Below are 17,718 nucleotides of genomic sequence, written 5' to 3'. Positions count from 1 at the left end.
TTCAAAACTGTTTTAATAACTTCCTTATTTTAAGACAGGCAAATTGGTAAAATACCCAAATAAAACCTTCTTGACATCTGTAAATAACTCCAGTTCATCTGATCCATTGTAGATAGCCTTAGTCCATTTTGGTAAACATAACGTTTCCATTTTCCATGTCCGTTTCCGCCTCTTTAACCATATAGCACAGATTAAGGTGTCTCAGCATCAGCACAGCAAAGGGAAATCCCCCTGCTACTCTTTTGCAAGGGCTGCCTGATGCATGCTGCTCAGTCACGTCTGGCCGTCTGGCTGCATCAGCGCACATCGCAGGTTCTGCAGACCGCACATGAAACGAAGCGCAGACGGCGGTCCCCAACGACACGTAGGAGGCTGTAAATACTAAATTCTTCTGCAACGGTTTCGTTGCGATTCCAAGTCAGCGTGTGCGCGTCGTTCTCATACGACATGCACAATGTCGCCGACCAGAAAACGCGTGATTGCGTGGTAGGTGTTCTGGTTTTGGACCCTCCACAGACACGCATGATCCATCCTGCATTGTCCCCCCATTACTCGAACGGGCACAAAATGTAAGTTAAAAACTGATTTTCGAGGGCAAAAAAAAGGCAACCATACTGCAATAAAGCCAGGTTATTGTCTAATCAGCACTGGATGCTGCTCAATAAATTATCGAAGCCCGTTCTCAAATCATGCTGAAGAATTCGTGAAAGAAGGATTCCTGTGGCCACACGCAGCTGATAGATTAGATTTATTATCATAGCATCACCACAAGCTTTATGAAAGCAGCCACGAATCATGATGCAGAGCTGCCAGCATTTCGGATTGAACGCATTCCCTGCCCGGGATTTGGGGGATGCTGCTGATGCACCAAAGAGCGCACCCTCCACACCGTGGAAAGAAAGAAGCTTACCTTGATATTGACCTTCATCAAACCCGCTTTGTGCCGCAGAATAATCCGTCTATAAGGGAAACAAACGCAACAGATGTGCTCCTTCCGCTCAGCGACTGTCCCTCTATAAGGAGCGCTTGTGAGCGCTTTGTATAGAGGCTGATGTTCAGCGCTGTGGCGCTATCAGCTCTGGACCAATCGCTGAGCGGATAGAGGAGACGAGCTGAAATAGCAGTGTTTTCACTTTGACTGATGAGCGGGTTAGGTGGCGTGGGTAGGATAGAGAAGGAAAAGTAGATATGTAGCTATCCATATGGCATGAGCAGAGTGGAACATTTTGCTGGTAAATTTCGAGATTATTAAGGAGTCAGACTGTATGTGAAGCACATTCTAAAATATTGGCAAAGTAGATTTTACAACAGATTATTTAAAATTACATATTTTTAAACATTCACTTTTTAAATCAAATCTAAATAAGAACATGTTTTTAATAATTTTACATTCAATACTAATATATATATATATATATATATATATATATATATATATATATATATATATATATATATATATATATATATATATATATATAAAATGCATGGTGATTACGAGGTTCTTGGTCTGAAGCCATCCTGAGGTCTTCCTCAGTGAAGTATGCATGTTCTCGCAATGCATGTGTCTGGTTACTCCACTCTCCACTTCCAGTCTAACATGCACCAGCACCTCAGATTATGATTAACTGTTCTGGCATAATTACTACCAGACCTGTACAGTCTGAAAATCACTTAAAGAGAACCTGTATGACAAATGAAGCACGTAAAAATATCCTAACCAGCCATTTTCATAAGACCAAGTTATAAAGAAATTCAATATTCAATTCATAATTCTGGAGGGGTTTCAACAATTCTCTTAGGCTTTTGGTCTACAATGAGAGGCTTCTTTTTACAGTGTTAATATTATTATACTGCCCAGACAAAAAAAAAGTCACCACCTGGATTTAACTAAGCAAATAGTTACAAGCCTCCCGTTGAAAACTACTGCATGAGCGATCATATTTCAGCTAGCATCAAGTTATTTAACCTCAATTGGTGCAATGAGTAGCTTTTCATTTCTTAAACAACCATGACAAATGACAAATCCCGCAGTCGTGGAAAAGATGTCAGAAGGGTTAAATCATTGGCATGCATCAAGCAGAAAAAACATCTTAGGAGAATGCAGAAACTACCAAAATTGTGTAAAGAACTGTCCAACGCATTATTAAAAACTAGAAGGATAGATGGAACCCACCCCTGTACCAGAGTGATAGGTGCATCAGGGTATAAAGAGAGAGGCAGTTAGAGTCCCTCATGCCTAGTGCCAACTGAACAAGCCTGTGGGGGCAGTGCTATGATCTGGGGTTGCTGTAGTAGGTCAGGTTTAGGTTTAGCAACAGTATGTGCACAAAGAATCGGGTCAGCTGACCAACTAAACATAAATGACCATGTTATTCCATCAATGGATTTTTTCTTCCTTGATAGCACAGGCATAGTCCAAGATGACAATGCCAGGATTCATCAGGCTTGAATTGGGAAAGAGTGGTTCAGGGAGCATGAGATTACACATGGATTGGCCACCACAGAGTCCAGACTTTAACTCCATTGAAACTTTTGGATGTGCTGGAGAAGCCTTTGTGCAGCAGGTAGACTCATCTGTAATGATCTGAAAACGGAGGACCCATAAGACAGCCGAAACAATGTTAGTGGCTTTCGAACACGGATTTTTATTCACACAAGGACTCGGGTACTCAACAGAGCAGCCGTCAGTGACTGGAACCGGAACTCCTTGACAGTGTTCCGGTCCGCGCTGCCGGCAAGCCGGCGTAAAGGCTGGAGGGGGCTTTCCTAATTCGTCCTTCCAAAGGGAGTCCAGGTCAAAACCGAGGGGTCAGAGGTCTGAAGAATATCCAAAGGGGCAATCCAAGGCTTGGTCAGGGCACTTTCCAGGGTCGTAGATCAGAGACAGACAGTCCAATATCCAGCAGGGGTCGGGTAAGATCGGGGGTCCGGGGACGGAGCAGGTTGGAGGTCCAGAAGGGCAGTCCAAGACAAAAACAGGGGTAAGGCTGGTTCGGAGGTCAGAGACAGAACGGGTCGGTAAATCGGGAAGGCAATCCAGGTTAGACAGGGGTCAGGCTGGTTCGGAGGTCCTAAGGCAAAAAACAGGTCGATTAACAGCAGGCACACGAGAACAATGGCTGGATTAGTCAAACGAAGTAGGCACGAGATAACTGCCGATCTCCTCAGACATGAAGGCTCGTTACATAGTGGTGGGAGCAGGTAGGTCAGATGAGTGATAATAAAACTAGGGCGGAGCTGCGGAGTGTGTGAGATGAAGACTAAGTGTCTGTGCCAAGACTATGACATCATCAATGCAAGGTTAAAAATTGATACAACACTGGGTGGAAATACATCTTGTGACATTGCAGAAGCTTATTTGCTAGAGCAAATGCGTGCCATAATCAAAGTAAAGGCTTTGCAATGATTAGTATTGATAAGTTAACAATAAGAAATTTACTATGGTAATACTGGGAACTTTTCCCTGCTCACCAAAACGAACCCAAGGGCCCACCTCTGTCATGGTTATGTAATGAGACTCAGAAGGAGGGCAACCACGGAGACAGGTGCTCGGTTTAGAAAGTTTATTGTAAAGACTGAATGTTGGTTCTGGCTGGTCTGTCCGTCTGGGTTCCACTGGAGAGAGAGTGAGAAGACTGGTGAACAGACGCAGGAGCGGATGTGTCTGATGGTCAGTGGAGAACTCACTGGGTTCCAGGTTGAGTTCCAGTCCGGGGAGGGTGATGTCCTGGATCCGGGAGGAGGTGCAGGTCTGGTTAAATCTCTCTGGGTTCTGCGGTGTTGGAGGGTGGACAAGCAGGTGAGCACAGGAGGAAGACCAAGGCAGGAGCAGCGCCTGAGTCTCTGTTGTTGGTTCATGGAAATCTGACTCGGAAGTGCGGTGGCTCGGAAGTCCTGGGTTCTGGATAGAAGTAAGGAGTAAAACTGGGTTAGGCTATACTTGGTAGAAACACTCGGGAAAAATTCTAGGTCGGTCATGTACCACGCTGGAAGCGAGTAAGAACTGACGCCCTCCTGCTGGAACACTGCTCCTTAAGAAGAGCAGCAATCAGTGGTTGATGGAAAGCATCTGCCCGTCACGCCCCCAGCAGAGGAGGAGAGACAGAGCCCAGTCCGCACCCGGCCTACAGAGTGTGACAACCTCACATCTACTGAAATAACATATTTAATCCCAAATGCACAAAATACTGTGTTTTTAGAGAAAGAACATGACACCAACTGTCAAACATGGTGGAGGTATTGTGATGGTCTTAGTCCGCTTTGCTACTTTAAGACCTGGGACTCTTGCAATTGATGGAGCCGTTATTGTGACCTTTACAAAGTGCCGGCCCAAGGCACAAGTGAATCTTCCAACTCAGGGGCCTTTCATACATACTTGAATTACCATAGATCCAAACATTTTATATTTGTTTGCTGAGGATGAGAATCTGACTAAATTTGGTTTAACAGTAAAGTGGATTAAAGTTCAAATTTGAGATTTCAAGGAACTGATAAATTCACAAGCCAAAAATTATCTGCATTGTTTGACTATTGTGGTAACATTGTTTAATCTTCTCTTTTTGTTTCAGCTCAGTTCACAAACAGATCTCAGCAAATAATCAATTGTCCATCATTACCTTTAAGTTCAGCCAGTTAAACTCTCTAAGGCCCACACAATGCAAACAAGTTGATGACAAATGAAACCCAAGTTTTATTGCTCACAACCTTGCAACATCTTTATTGCTAAATGTTAAAATGTTCCACATAAAATAACTCATAAAGCTAAATTATTCACCAGCTGGTTTTGTAAGAAGGTCAAGATTCCAACAGTAAAATTTCAAAGTGTAATTTTTTTCCAGCTTTTATAAACAGTTCCTATCTTAAAGGCACAGAGATTATTTTAGAGCTGTATTGGTCAGAGGGGAGTTAAAAGGGATTTCTACCAGATTAAACCGTTTCCATCGCAAAAAATTTTCAATAAACATTTTCTGACACTTTTGAAACCACCCTCACATGTGCAAGGATTTTATATAGTAACCTGTACATATTTACACTGAAAACAATGGTTCTGCTCTGTAATAATGAATTTAACATGTAATCCTTTAAAAAAAAACGTGTTAAGTGGGTTAGATTTGGATTGGACATTCTTCTTTTACATCAACCTGTACATCTGATAGACCCGATCTACTAAACAACGTTCACTTTTTTCTCCCAAATGCAGTTTACTTTTACAGACAGTGGACCATATTGATTCTCTTAAATAGTTGCAGACTTTTATGTTAAGCACCATCTCATGCAATCTTGCAGCAATTTTTTTTAAACTAATGTTATGATACTGGTGATCCGCAGCAGTTAATTCCTCAATAAACTGTTTTCTTACATTGTCTGATTTTTGTCTGGCTGAATGCTGGGTCCTCTGTTTCTGTACATTAGAGAATAATCTGGACCCATCGTCACACGAGCAGTACTCTGACAGCACATGCTGGTCAAAACATGCCCCCTTCGTCAACTGCTGTCTTCTGCCCGCCATCCTGTACAGCAGAATTGAGCCCGTGGTCTACCACAACTGAGTTTCCCACTGTTCCTCCCAGTGACTCTCCTGATACCTATTTCGGAAGGCGGGAGGACAAACTAAGATACATTGCATCCATCATAAAGTGTCTGAGAGAGACATTAGTTTGCAAATATTCACCTGTTTTGGAAGCAATGTTAAAGGAAATGGAAGATAAATCAGAACTGCTTTAAGGACATTATACCACCATCCCTCATCACCCGCCGTTTTAACGTCTGCCACCAGAGGTCAGTCTGGTCCCAGTAACCAAGCCACTTAACCAGTCCGTATCGGTCTTTACCACCGATCTCTATTATACACTGGATTGCTGATTTGCCCGAAAAACTGAAGTCACTTGCCATCTTGCTACTCCCTACTCTCACAGAATCCCATAAGATTTGGTTGCAACAAGAAGCAGCTTTCTGGCTGTGTGAAAACGTTTTACAGGTAAGTCTACAGTCAGTGTATCTACAAACACTATCAACTACTAGGAAAATATGTGCTGAGATATTGTACATCTTATTCATATAATATATATATATATATATATATATATATATATATATATATATATATATATATATATATATATATATATATATATATATATATATATATATATATATATATATATATAGTCATTACACTGGCTCCCTGTATCTCAGAGAATATACTTTAAAATACTTCTGTTAGTGTATAAATCCCTAAATGGCTTAGCACCTAAATACATCACAGACTTGTTATCAGTGTATCAACCCTCCAGACCACTAAGGTCTTCTGGCTCCAGCCTATTCTGCATACCTAGAACACGAACCAAACATGGAGAAGCAGCATTTAGCTCCACTGAACTGGAACAAACTTCCAGAAAACTGTAAAAGTGCGGAAAGCCTGAGTTCCTTTAAATCGAGAATAAAAACGCATTTGTTTAAAATTGCCTTTGAATGTTCCAGTTAAACTGTTTTACTGTTTTTAATGTTCTTTTTTGTTTTTACATTCTATCTCTACTTGCTTTTATTCCTATATTTTAATCATGTAAAGCACTTTGCATTGTCTCTGTACTGAATTATGCTATATAAATAAATTTGCCTTGCCTATATATATATATATATATATATATATATATATATATATATATATATATATATATATATATGTAAATATAAATATGTGTATATATTATGTATATATGTATACATATATGTAAATATATGTTTTTGTATATTGTTATTTATATATTTATAAATGTTATTTATATATATATATATATATATATATATATATATAAATGAATAACATAAAAAATATTTCAGCACATGACTTTCTCAGTACTTGATAGTTTTACATACATAACATAAAAGTATATGGCATTTGACATTTTAAAAGTTTTAAGCCCCCCTAACCATGACAAAATCCTCGTTATTCGATGCCGTAGCGCACATATTCCCTAGTTACTGGGGGAAAATAGGGAGTACCAATATGGTGGCCGGTGGCTTCAAAGCGACTCGTTCTAACAGCGGGCTATTAGCAATCCAGTGTTTAATAGAGATCAGTGCCAACTTCAAAAGAAACAGATATAAGTTCATAAGATGAATAAAACACCAATACAGAATAAATCTGTGCTTCTTGTATGAGTTAAATAAGTTGTATTGCCACATCACAAGTGATTGAATTAAATACATTGGATATTTTGAAATTGCACTGGTTTGCCCACCTTTATATATATATATATATATATATATATATATATATATATATATATATATATATATATATATATATATATATATATATATATATAGAGAGAGAGAGAGAGAGAGAGAGAGAGAGAGAGAGAAATCTAACTAACGTTTATCGGTATAGAAGTGTAAGCACCTGGATCTAAGCAACTGTAGGTGTTTATGAGAGTGTGCTTTTGTATGTAATATTTATCCATAAGACAGATGCTTAGTAGTGGTTGTGAGGAGTCAAAGACCAGCCTCCTCAGGGCTCCAAGTCAGACATCGGGAAGACCAGAGCACCAGATCCCTGGTGCTCTTGTATGTGTGGTGCTCTGGGTCCCCTGAGTGCAGGAGCCCAAGAAGGACCAACACAGAGATAGCTGCATTCCCATCCCAGAGAAGAGCGGAGAACTCCAGGAAACCCTCAACAGCCACACTGCAGATGCCCCCAGGGACTGCAGCAAAGAACCCGAGGGCTTCGCTGTCAGCCAGCTACACCTTAGCAGGTCCAGTCCAGGGCCCAGAGACCAACTGTCCAAGGGCCCACAGCCCCCCAACAGGGCCCCATCAGAGCCAGGGAAGTCAGACCCCATGAAGCAGCCACCAGGAGTGAGCCGGTACAAACCTGAGCACCCAGCCCATACACCAAGAGCCATCAGTGCACCAGTGGGTCAAGGCGCCAACCAAGGTGCCTGACAGGAAAATGGGCTCCATACTCTGTAGAAACCTGAGATGTCCCAGGAGAGGGGGCAGCTCAAAACCCGACCCGCTAAGTCAAGGTTTTCTTTAAAATCAGACACTGAAGCAGCCAGCCAGCTACCACAGAAACAGGCTGTTTTACTGAACGGTAATGTAAAGACCCTCTTCTTTTTCTCCGCTAACAAAAATTACACATCACTATTTTCATGTGTAGATGGCTGGAAAGGAGACAGAGCAGAGTTCATTCGCTCTCCCTGCTGGATGTGCCTTCCCGTTTCAGTGTCCAATGAATATGAAATAGTCCCAACAAAAAAATTTACTAAAGCTTCTTGCACATGTAAATCAAGCGTTGCACTATGGTGAAAGCATTAAGGCTCCATTTGTGAAAGTAAAATCTGTTGGTCTCTTTTTGGCATTAAGACAGCAATTCTATTTGCCACATTTATAGGACACACACACACACACACACACACACACACACACACACACACACAAAAGAAACTCATCGCAGACTCTGGAAACTTCACACTGAACTTTAAGCAATGTGGATTCGGTGTCTCTCCACTCCATACTTTGGGACATGGTTTTTTAAAAGTAATGCTTTATTTTCAGCTGAAAAAAGTTGACTTTAGACCACTGAGCAACAGTCTAGTTCTTTTTCTTCCAGCCGGCTTCTTACTTGATAGCAGGAGAACATGTGTAGCCCATGTGTAGAATTTGGTTGTCCGTGGAGGCTCTTGGTGAACTGACTAAAGCTTCAGTTTGACTTTAGTCAAGTCATTGTCAAGCTCCATAATTGTTGAATGCATTTTGCTTGACTATTAACTTACCTTTGGTTCTCCCTGTTGCTGGTGAGCCTTTTCCTAACATATATTTTAAACATAATTAAAAAATATTTTAATTAGCTGAGTAGGGTATGACTCCTTAGAAAAATCCTTAACTTTTTCACAATATTTTAATTTCAAAATGAGAAGAATTAAAGGCTGGATATATTCCATGCTATGTGTGATTAAGCCATATGGTATACAGTATAGGTTTGACTGTTTAAAATGATTGAAATTATAATATTTTTCATGCTATTACAGTTTTTGAGACATTTTTGTATGCATACCCTACTTCAAATGCTAATTTATGCCCTTGCCTCCCACACTATGGATCCTGATAGTGACCGCCATCTAGTGGTCAGAGTTTGAACCACATCTGATTATTGCCGTGTGCACTTGGCAGATCTCATGGATTTTGGTTAATAAATTACAGTTAGACTGTGATTTATTTATTTTTTTAAAGAACTTTAACCTATTTCTATATTCAACTCCTGATATATCAAAGAGAGGCAACATATCTCTCAAATAAGTATAAGTAATTTATAGAATTTTGGTGGAGTTTTACAAATTGAAAATCCTGCACAATTACGACCAATGCAGAATAAATTATAATTTTAAAAGATAAATAAATAACAAAGAAACAATGAATACATGTCAAATTAAAATTTCCTATACAGTAATTTTGTGTTTCATAACATGACATTGAGGCCCCTAGGACTGTGCAGTAAAGTAAATCTTATAGAATACCTCTAGTGTGTATTCGAACCACTGAGATTATGAAAATGCAGCGGTTATTCAACAAACCTGTGTTGTAACTCAGCTTCAACAATAGAAGCATCAATAAAATAATGTGCATTACTGAAGGTAATTCTTTCTGTCAAGCTGGAAAATACCTCTTCAGTCAGGCTCCTTTGTGGTTATTCACCACTAGGGGCAATAATCCACAGCAGCTGGAAGTATTGGGCAGAAATGAAACCTAACGCGGTCTGTATATCATCTGCTTGGAGCCCGGGGTGGGGCTTTTCCAGGAAACAGAAAGTTATTTGCTGAAAGCACAGAAACACAGAGAAGAGCAGCACAGAGAGAGCCATGGCATCTTTCTCCTCTTTCTCAGAAGATCTGACTTGTGCAGTCTGTCTGAATATCTTCACTGATCCAGTAACCCTCTTCTGTGGACACTCTTTCTGCATGGAATGCGTCACTGAAATCTTTGAATCAGTGCCCACAGTGTCGGACAATTATTCCCACAGACAGGATGGATTTCACGACTAATCACATCTTGAAAAGTCTTGCTGAAAAAGCTAAAGAAACTCAGAAAAAGAAGGACTCTGGAAAGGATAATGAGGTGAGGTTTTCACTTTATTAATACATTGTATGCACACAATTGATGTAGAACATGAAAGTTCAGCCGGTGGTTATGACGTTTCACAAAAATTATTTTATTTATTCCAAAGGCTGCTGTGGGGTTTTGCCCTGAACACGACGAAAAGATGAAGTTGTTCTGTCTCACCGATCAGCAGTTAACTTGCATTATATGCAGAGATTGTGAAAGGCATGAAGGACACAAGTTTAAACCCATCAAAGAAGCTACTGCCTCACTAAGGAAGGAGGCAGAGACTCTTCTGGAAAAGGATTCCTGTGATATCAGTACATTAGAACTTCTCGCCAAGTCACAGAATGAAGAAATGAGAAAATCCAAAGAAAAGTCTCAGCAGCTGAGGAGCCAGATCAGCAGCCAGTTTCAGGAGATGCACCAGTTTCTGAAAAGGAGAGAAGATGAAATAATGAATGAGCTGAAGTGCAAGGAGAATGATGAGATTGAGAAGATGAGAGAGAGGTTAAATGTTATTGAAAAAGTTTTATCTGAAGGCAGAGAGCTTGTGGAAAAGATTAAATCTGCTGTAGAGATTACAGAGCCTGAGAGTTTTCTAAAGAGCTGGTCAGAGTACAAGACTATGAGGACACCAGAACCTTCATCCAACTGCAGCGGATCAAACCTCGAGGTGGTGAATTCTTCTTTCTCATTGGGACCATATGAGAGTCACCTGCAGTTTTTTGTGTGGAAAGAGATGCTTCAGGTGATCCAACCTCAAGCTGAAAAGCTTTTATTTAAAAGCCTAGATCCTCCTGTTTGGTCAAATTGGTCAGGTGTTTCTTGTGCCTGCCAGAGGGGAAGCTCAATAAATTATGGTGTTCTTAGCCATTTTCCATGTAGTTGTCATCAAGCCTTTAGCAATTTACTGTCACAATGGCAGAAATACTATGGACTTCAAAATAATTATGCACTTAGTGTAAATCAGACCATCCAAGGATCACATTATTGTGAGATAGATGTTGAAGAAAAGAACTGTTGGACAATAAAGATACAAAATATTTCCTTGACATATAAATATAACACATATACAATAACTGATCAAAAAACCTCAGAAGAACTAAAGTTTGAAAGCAAACCTAAAATAATTGGCCTTTATTCAAACAGGAGCACTGGGGAGCTCCATGTGTTTGATGCAGACAACATGAAACATGTTTGCTCCATGACCTCTACTGTTACACCAACACCACCACAGTTTTCATCTGTAAACTAGAATGTGTGTGTTACCAATGAAATTGTTAGGCATGGCCTTAAATAGTGTGTTCATGCTAGAACATGTTGCAGTCTGGTTGAAATAAAAACAATTGTGTACAGAAGAGCGGGAAAAATTATTCAACAGTGATAGAAAAGACTCACTGCCAAAGTAAACACTGGATGGCAAAACTAGTTAATTGCATTTTAACATAGGGCCAGGTTGGTTTGGATAGACAGTTTTCGGTTATTGTTACATTAAATAATTTGAAAATATGTATCTTGTATTTACCAAAGTTATTATTTTTTTATTAGCATTTGTTTGATGATGTGAAACATTTCACTATGACAAAAACCAAAAACTAAAGAATTCTCTAAGTGAGAAAATATTTTTTCACAGCAATAGGTCTATGACTGTGCAAACTGTAACATTTACTATTGTTGTCATTTATACATCATTTTGATTCTCATTCCTTATTAGCTATGTGGTTTTGTTTTGAGCTGTTTAAAAAAACTATGCATAACCTCAGATTTGTTGTAAACATATTCAATAACTCATTTGAATTTCATCAAAAACTGAAGCAAATCATTCATACCTAATCCATGTAAACATGCTTATGAAAAATTGGGACTCAAAATTATTTAGTTTTCGTTTTAAGAGCTAAATTTCACTGTAAAGTCTTAAATTGCATGACAGAATCTGCAATGTTATTCTCTCTTGGTTGGTATTATAACAACGTGAATGTAAAAGCTTGGCTGATGTAAAAATAATAAAAAAATAGCCTGTCTGTTGTCAAAATCTTTTAACTTGTGAGGACAAAAAGGTGTGTCTTCAGTCCTTTAATTTTTCCATTGTGGGACCATAAAGCAATTTATTTTCTTATCTTAATGTTTTACACCTCAGATACTAAAATACAATGTATATGCAATGTATATGACCTGGGAAAAAAAGTAACATTTTGATGAATGTTTTGAGAGTGAAATAGTCAGCCTCATCCTGAAGACAGAACTGTTGCATGTATGGGGCTGCAACAATATCAGATAATCTTGAGATGCCAATATCAAAGGTAAATATTGCAAAGAGAGTGTCAGTTATGATGTATTGTTATTTTATTCTTTCCCTTCTTCCTAATCTAAAGGTCACACTGACCTTTAGCATTTTGAGCGATCTTATCTGTATCCAGTGTGAGTATTTGCTGCTGTGAGACTGTCCAACTGGCTAATATTACATTAGCATGTAAAATTCAAGTTCACAAACCTTTGAATATATTAAACAACAGTTCTTACAGGACAACAATCCTTTGTAATATGAATATTGCACACAGTAATATTGTGATGATGATGTATTTGCAATGTATTGTGCAACTCTAGTTGCAGGCAGACATCAAAGCATTGGTATGATAGAATTAACAGAGATATCAGTCAGTACAAAAATAGAATTCAGTCTGAATAAAAATACACCAGATTATTCCATCAGGTTCAAAACTGAATTTTTAAATTTGTTAATGAAACGATTAATACAATTGTACGATTTCAGGAGTAATAACATTACATTACATGTTTCATTATTGGCAAGCCGTGTGTCTCGGAAGAGTCGTGAGTGATCCATGTTTTGCATAGCATGCATTTCAACCTAACAGCTGTTTCTGCAAGCCTCGACACTTGGCATGGCTCCAAAAACTTTGACTTTTATCTATGTTCTGGGTGTGGTGTTTCAAGAAGCTAAAACTTGCCAAGTCTCTCCCTGGCAGAACAGGATAAGAGAAAACCAGCAGCCATGGCGTCTGTTTCATACGCGGAGGACTTGGCTTGTTCTGTCTGTCTGACCATCTTCACCGATCCAGTGACCCTTCCCTGTGGACACTCCTTCTGCAGGCAGTGTATTACAAAAGTGTTGAACATGGAGCAGCATTGTCCGCAGTGTCGGACAGCTGTTGCAGAAGCAACAAGTCTCCCAACGAGCCTCATTTTGCAAAGCCTGGCTAAGAGGGCCAAAGAAGAGGAGCTGAAAAAGGGAAGGAGTCTGACAGCAGAGGTATGACAATAAATTAATGATTAAAATAAATAACAAAATAACTGATAAAATGAAGCTGTACATCAATGATTTATTCAGTAAAAACTCAGTTATTTTATGTGCTCAAGAAAAACTGCTAAACTCCAATATATTTGAGTTTAATACCATGCATCCTGTAGTACTAGAAGTTATCATAGTGTAGTAAAAGGGGACATTTTGATGAACTGTCACAGTTGTACCATGAATGAGCAATCGAGAATAAAAAGTAGCTGTAAGTCACAAAGGTTAATTACATAAGGATGGCTGAATCACCCTTCTTATAAATTTCCTCTAAGAAAAAAAATTATTAGGCAACATCCAACTAAATGGTAATCATTACACTTACAGACTTTTCTGCTTAAAATAAACAAGAGTGATAGATAATGGTTGGAAAAGACTCTACAATTTACACTTCATTTGTGAAGTCTCAACCAAAATAAGAGCAAATAATTTTGTTGTCATCTGAGTCTGCAAACATGGACTGGATGTGTGTAAGGACAGGCCTGGGATATTTACACGGGAGTTTACACGGCAGAGCACTTTAATTTATAGATTTTATTTTGGTTTAATGAAGTACAAACTCATCTTTGGTAAATACAAAAAGAAAATAATAATGGCATACATAAAAACACTTAATTTGAAGGTGAAGACTTGAATTGCAATGCCTTGCAAAAGTATTTGCCACCTCTTGGCATTGTTCATGTGTTGTTTTCTTACAGCCTGGAATTAAAATGGCTTAAAAGAATTTGCACCATTTCTCCACAGAAACCAACAATTGCTAACAATTTGAAGATGTATTTTTGTTTGTGTGGGAAGCAAACACCAAATAGGACAAAATAAAAGAATGTCAGTGTGCATAACTGTTCTACCCCTTAATGAAGTACTTAGAACCACCTTTAGCAGCCATTCCTGTTCCTAGTGCCTTTGGATCAGTCTCTATGAGCTCCCCACATCTTGCCCCTGGGATTTCCATCCATTCCTCAAGGCTAAACTACTCCAGCTCTTCCATGGTGGGAGGTTTTCACTTGTGTGTTCTCACAAGTAAACATTGTAAACTGTACCTGGAGAAAAATCACCCAACATCCAAATCTTGGTACCTGTAGACTCCAATGAACCCAAGGTCTGTAGATCTATGATCTGATTACACACTAGAAATAGCTGCAATCACAGACAAATACACATATGTCTTTTTCAAAGAACACAGAGGTAAATGTGTGGTATAGACGGGGGAACATCATGCTCTCCACACGCTCCACCACCACCCATGTATGGGTTCAGTTCTCCTGGGCCTCCTGTAGTCCACTTTGACCTCCTTGGTCAGGTTGAGGTTATTCATGGAACACCAAGGTGTCGAATTGTGGACGTCATCTCTGTAGTGGGTGTCATCGTTGTTGGATTTGAGACCCTCCACAGTGGTGTCGTCCGCAAACTTCACAACCATGTTTGTGGCAAAGATAGCAGAGCAGTTGTCTGTGAAGAGGGTGAAGAGACTCAATAAGGCAGATCTGAGTTTCCCTACCCTCTCCAGTTGGGGTCTGTTGGTGAGGAAGTCACTGATTCAGTCCAGATGAGTCAGAGCCATGAATCCTCTGTAAAACGGTTCTCCCTGTAGGCAAACTGGGCCCGCACACGGATGGAGTCCTTGATGTATTTCGGGAGATTCCTTTCAAAACATTTCATGATGATGGGAGTCAGAGCAACAGCACATTAGTTGTTGAGGCAGGTGATGGTTGTTTTCTTGGGAACAGGCATGATGATGGAAGACTTCAGGCAGGCAGGGACCATGGAAAGCTGCGGGAGAGGTTGAAGATGTCCAGAAAAACTCCTGCTAGTTGGTCAGCACATTATTTTAGCATCCGACCTCACACCATCTCTGGACCTACTGCCTTGTCGATGTTGATTTTCCAAAATGTGGAGCTCACTTGGTGCAGCTGCAGGGCGAGAGGCTGACGCTGTACCACTGGCTGAGGCATATGGTCAAACCTTGTGCTGCTTGGACAATCAAAACGTCCAAAGAAGCTGTTTAAAGTGTTGGGAAAAGCTGGGTCATTGCTGACCTGCTGGTTGCTCTGCTTGTAATCATCAATGGTCCTGATGCTTCTCCACATATTACATTGGTTGTTGTTGTTGTTGAAGTGGCCCCTCGATGCACTGCTTGTACCTGTGCTTTGCCTGCTGAATGCCCTTTTTTAGTTCTCTCTGAGCCCTGCTGAAGGCCAGCCCATCTCCACACTGTGCTGTCTATCTGTAGTTTCTGGTTATGGAAAATCCTGATTGTCCTCATGGGCAGGCCTCTTTTTATGGTTCGTTTTCAAAAATACAAGGAAGAAAGTGCTCAACTATTGTAATGTCTGTTTTTCAGGTGGCTGAATTATGTCCTGAACATGAAGAAAACCTGAAGTTGTTCTGCATCACAGACCAGCAGCTGGCTTGCATTATATGCAGAGATGGCGAGGAGCATGAAGGACACCGGTTTAAACCAGTCAAAGAAGCTGCTGCATCCCTCAGAAAAGAGTTGCAGACTTTTCAACAGCATGCTGCTGATGATATTCATGCTATAGAAGGTCTTGCTGATATACAAAAGAATGAGATGTTAAAAACTAGAGAAAGGTCTCAGAAGCTTACCATTCAGATCAGAAAACAGTTTCAAGAGATGCATGATTTTCTAAGACGGAGAGAAAATGAGATAAAGACTGAGCTGAAACATAAAGAAGAAGACAGCGTTGGAAAAATGAGAGAGGCTTTAGAAGCAATAGACATAGTTTTATCTGATAGCAGAGAGCTTAAGGAAAAAGTAAACTTGGTTCTGAAAATCCCTGAACCTGAGAACTTTTTAAAGAGCTGGACAGAGGGGAACAAAATGGGGACAGCAGGGCATGTATTCAGGCCCAGATTGAATGAGCTACAAGTGGTGAATTCTTCTTTCTCACTGGGGCCCTATGAGAGCCACCTGCAGTTCTTTTTGTGGAAAGAGATGCTTCAGATGATCCAGCCCCGAGCAGAACTGCTGACTCTTAAAAGCAAGAGTCCAGATGTGGTTGTATCTGATGATAGAAGAAGTTTGTTTTGTAAACCCAAAACTAATCACACCACACTAGGCACATCATCTTTATTGAAGGCAGGAGCTTCCCATTTTGGTGCTGCAAGTGGTCAAGCATTCTCCTCCTTCGGTCAACCTACATATGTAGAAACTATAGAAAGCTATAGAGGATTATTTGGTGTTTCTGCTAAAGCAGATAACTTGAATCCAAACCTAATTGGCACAAACGCTACATTGGACTTACAAACAGCATGCAGTGATAACGAGTTTGGAGCAGGCCAGTATTACTGGGAAATTGAGGTTGGCAGCAGAGACTATTGGGAACTGGGAATAATACATAATTTCCTGAAATTTGACGGAGTACAATATGCCACATGTGGCCCAAACGTCACCAAGAAGTTACAGTTTCAAACCAGACCCAGAAAGATTGGGGTTTACTTTGACTGCCCATCCAAGGAGCTCTCCTTCTATGATGCCGACACTATGAAAAAGATTCACTCAGTGAGTGCTGTCTTCGTGTCAATGCCAGTGTCTGCACAAATTAACATTAAATTCAAACAGCCAGATCATAGTCCCATAACAGTGTGCTGGTACTAAACAGCAGTCCGTCAGAAATCCTTGGAATTTGATCTCATTATTTTTAGTAGAAAATGTTTTCTGGATGCTTCATCCAAGCTTCAGACCGAATCTAGTACCTCTAAACACTTGATAAGTGTGGTAGCAAGAAAAAATACATGGTACTATTGCATAGTATTTTTTTTATTAACATTTTTTATCAAGGTTTTTTAAGCAGCTATGCGTTTTTTTTTATTTACAAATAAAATAAGCTATAACTCTTTTTAAGCTTTAGGGTAATTAAAGATCACTGTCCAAATAATTTATATTACTGCTAAAGTAAATTATAGAACACCAACAGACCCCGGCTGGGCCCCACAGCTAGATGTATGACAGCCATGGTTGCAGATTATCTGTTTCATTGTTGTTGAGTACTTTTTTGTGCCATATTACTTTGAGTTTTTTTTTTGTTTTTTTTTTGAGATTGCAAAAAGTGATTACAATATGAAAGTATATATTTTTATAGAAGCAATAATGTAACACTAACAAAGACTTAAAAAACTATCTGGAACATATAATAGACATGACAGATATTATGTAGGTTACATATCCAACCCAGTCTCATTGAAAAACATGTAATAGCCCCGTTAGTCCACAGGGGGAAATGTAGTATTGTAACTACTATTGTAATTTTATTTGACCTATTCATTTATACTGGCTTGCAACCAGGTCA

General features: G+C 39.6%; 3 protein-coding genes across 3 annotated transcripts in view; 2 read left to right on the top strand and 1 right to left on the bottom strand.

Annotated features, from left to right (window-relative positions):
- Positions 1-1,054, bottom strand: part of slco4a1 (solute carrier organic anion transporter family, member 4A1) — a 46,577-nt gene extending 45,523 nt beyond the window's left edge. Inside the window, exon 1 of the mRNA XM_036147607.1 lies at positions 911-1,054. The gene's annotated coding sequence lies outside the window, so the exon portion shown is untranslated. The remainder of the gene's footprint in view (positions 1-910) is intronic.
- An 8,770-nt stretch (positions 1,055-9,824) lies between these two features.
- On the top strand, positions 9,825-12,125 carry LOC105938226 (nuclear factor 7, ovary). Its single transcript, XM_012879894.3, is given in 3 exon segments — positions 9,825-9,985; positions 9,987-10,119; positions 10,229-12,125. Coding segments are annotated over 3 exon segments (1,386 nt in total). The 5' UTR covers positions 9,825-9,863; the 3' UTR covers positions 11,360-12,125.
- A 989-nt stretch (positions 12,126-13,114) lies between these two features.
- LOC105921190 (nuclear factor 7, ovary) lies at positions 13,115-17,458 on the top strand. Its single transcript, XM_036147495.1, has 2 exons — positions 13,115-13,372; positions 15,753-17,458. Exons 1-2 carry the CDS (start codon positions 13,115-13,117, stop codon positions 17,025-17,027), a joined length of 1,533 nt encoding a protein of 510 aa, XP_036003388.1. The 3' UTR covers positions 17,028-17,458.
- Positions 17,459-17,718: the final 260 nt, after the last annotated feature.

Source organism: Fundulus heteroclitus, chromosome 1 (assembly GCF_011125445.2).
Source record: "Fundulus heteroclitus isolate FHET01 chromosome 1, MU-UCD_Fhet_4.1, whole genome shotgun sequence".
Taxonomy (NCBI): domain Eukaryota; kingdom Metazoa; phylum Chordata; class Actinopteri; order Cyprinodontiformes; family Fundulidae; genus Fundulus; species Fundulus heteroclitus.
This window is presented reverse-complemented; position numbering and strand designations above follow the sequence as displayed.

Coding starts and splice junctions, on each gene's coding strand:
- LOC105921190 (XM_036147495.1), top strand. CDS start 13,115: ATGGCGTCTGTTTCATACGCGGAGGACTTGGCTTGTTCTGTCTGTCTG. Junction 13,373..15,752: donor GAAGGAGTCTGACAGCAGAG/GTATGACAATAA, acceptor TCTGTTTTTCAG/GTGGCTGAATTATGTCCTGA.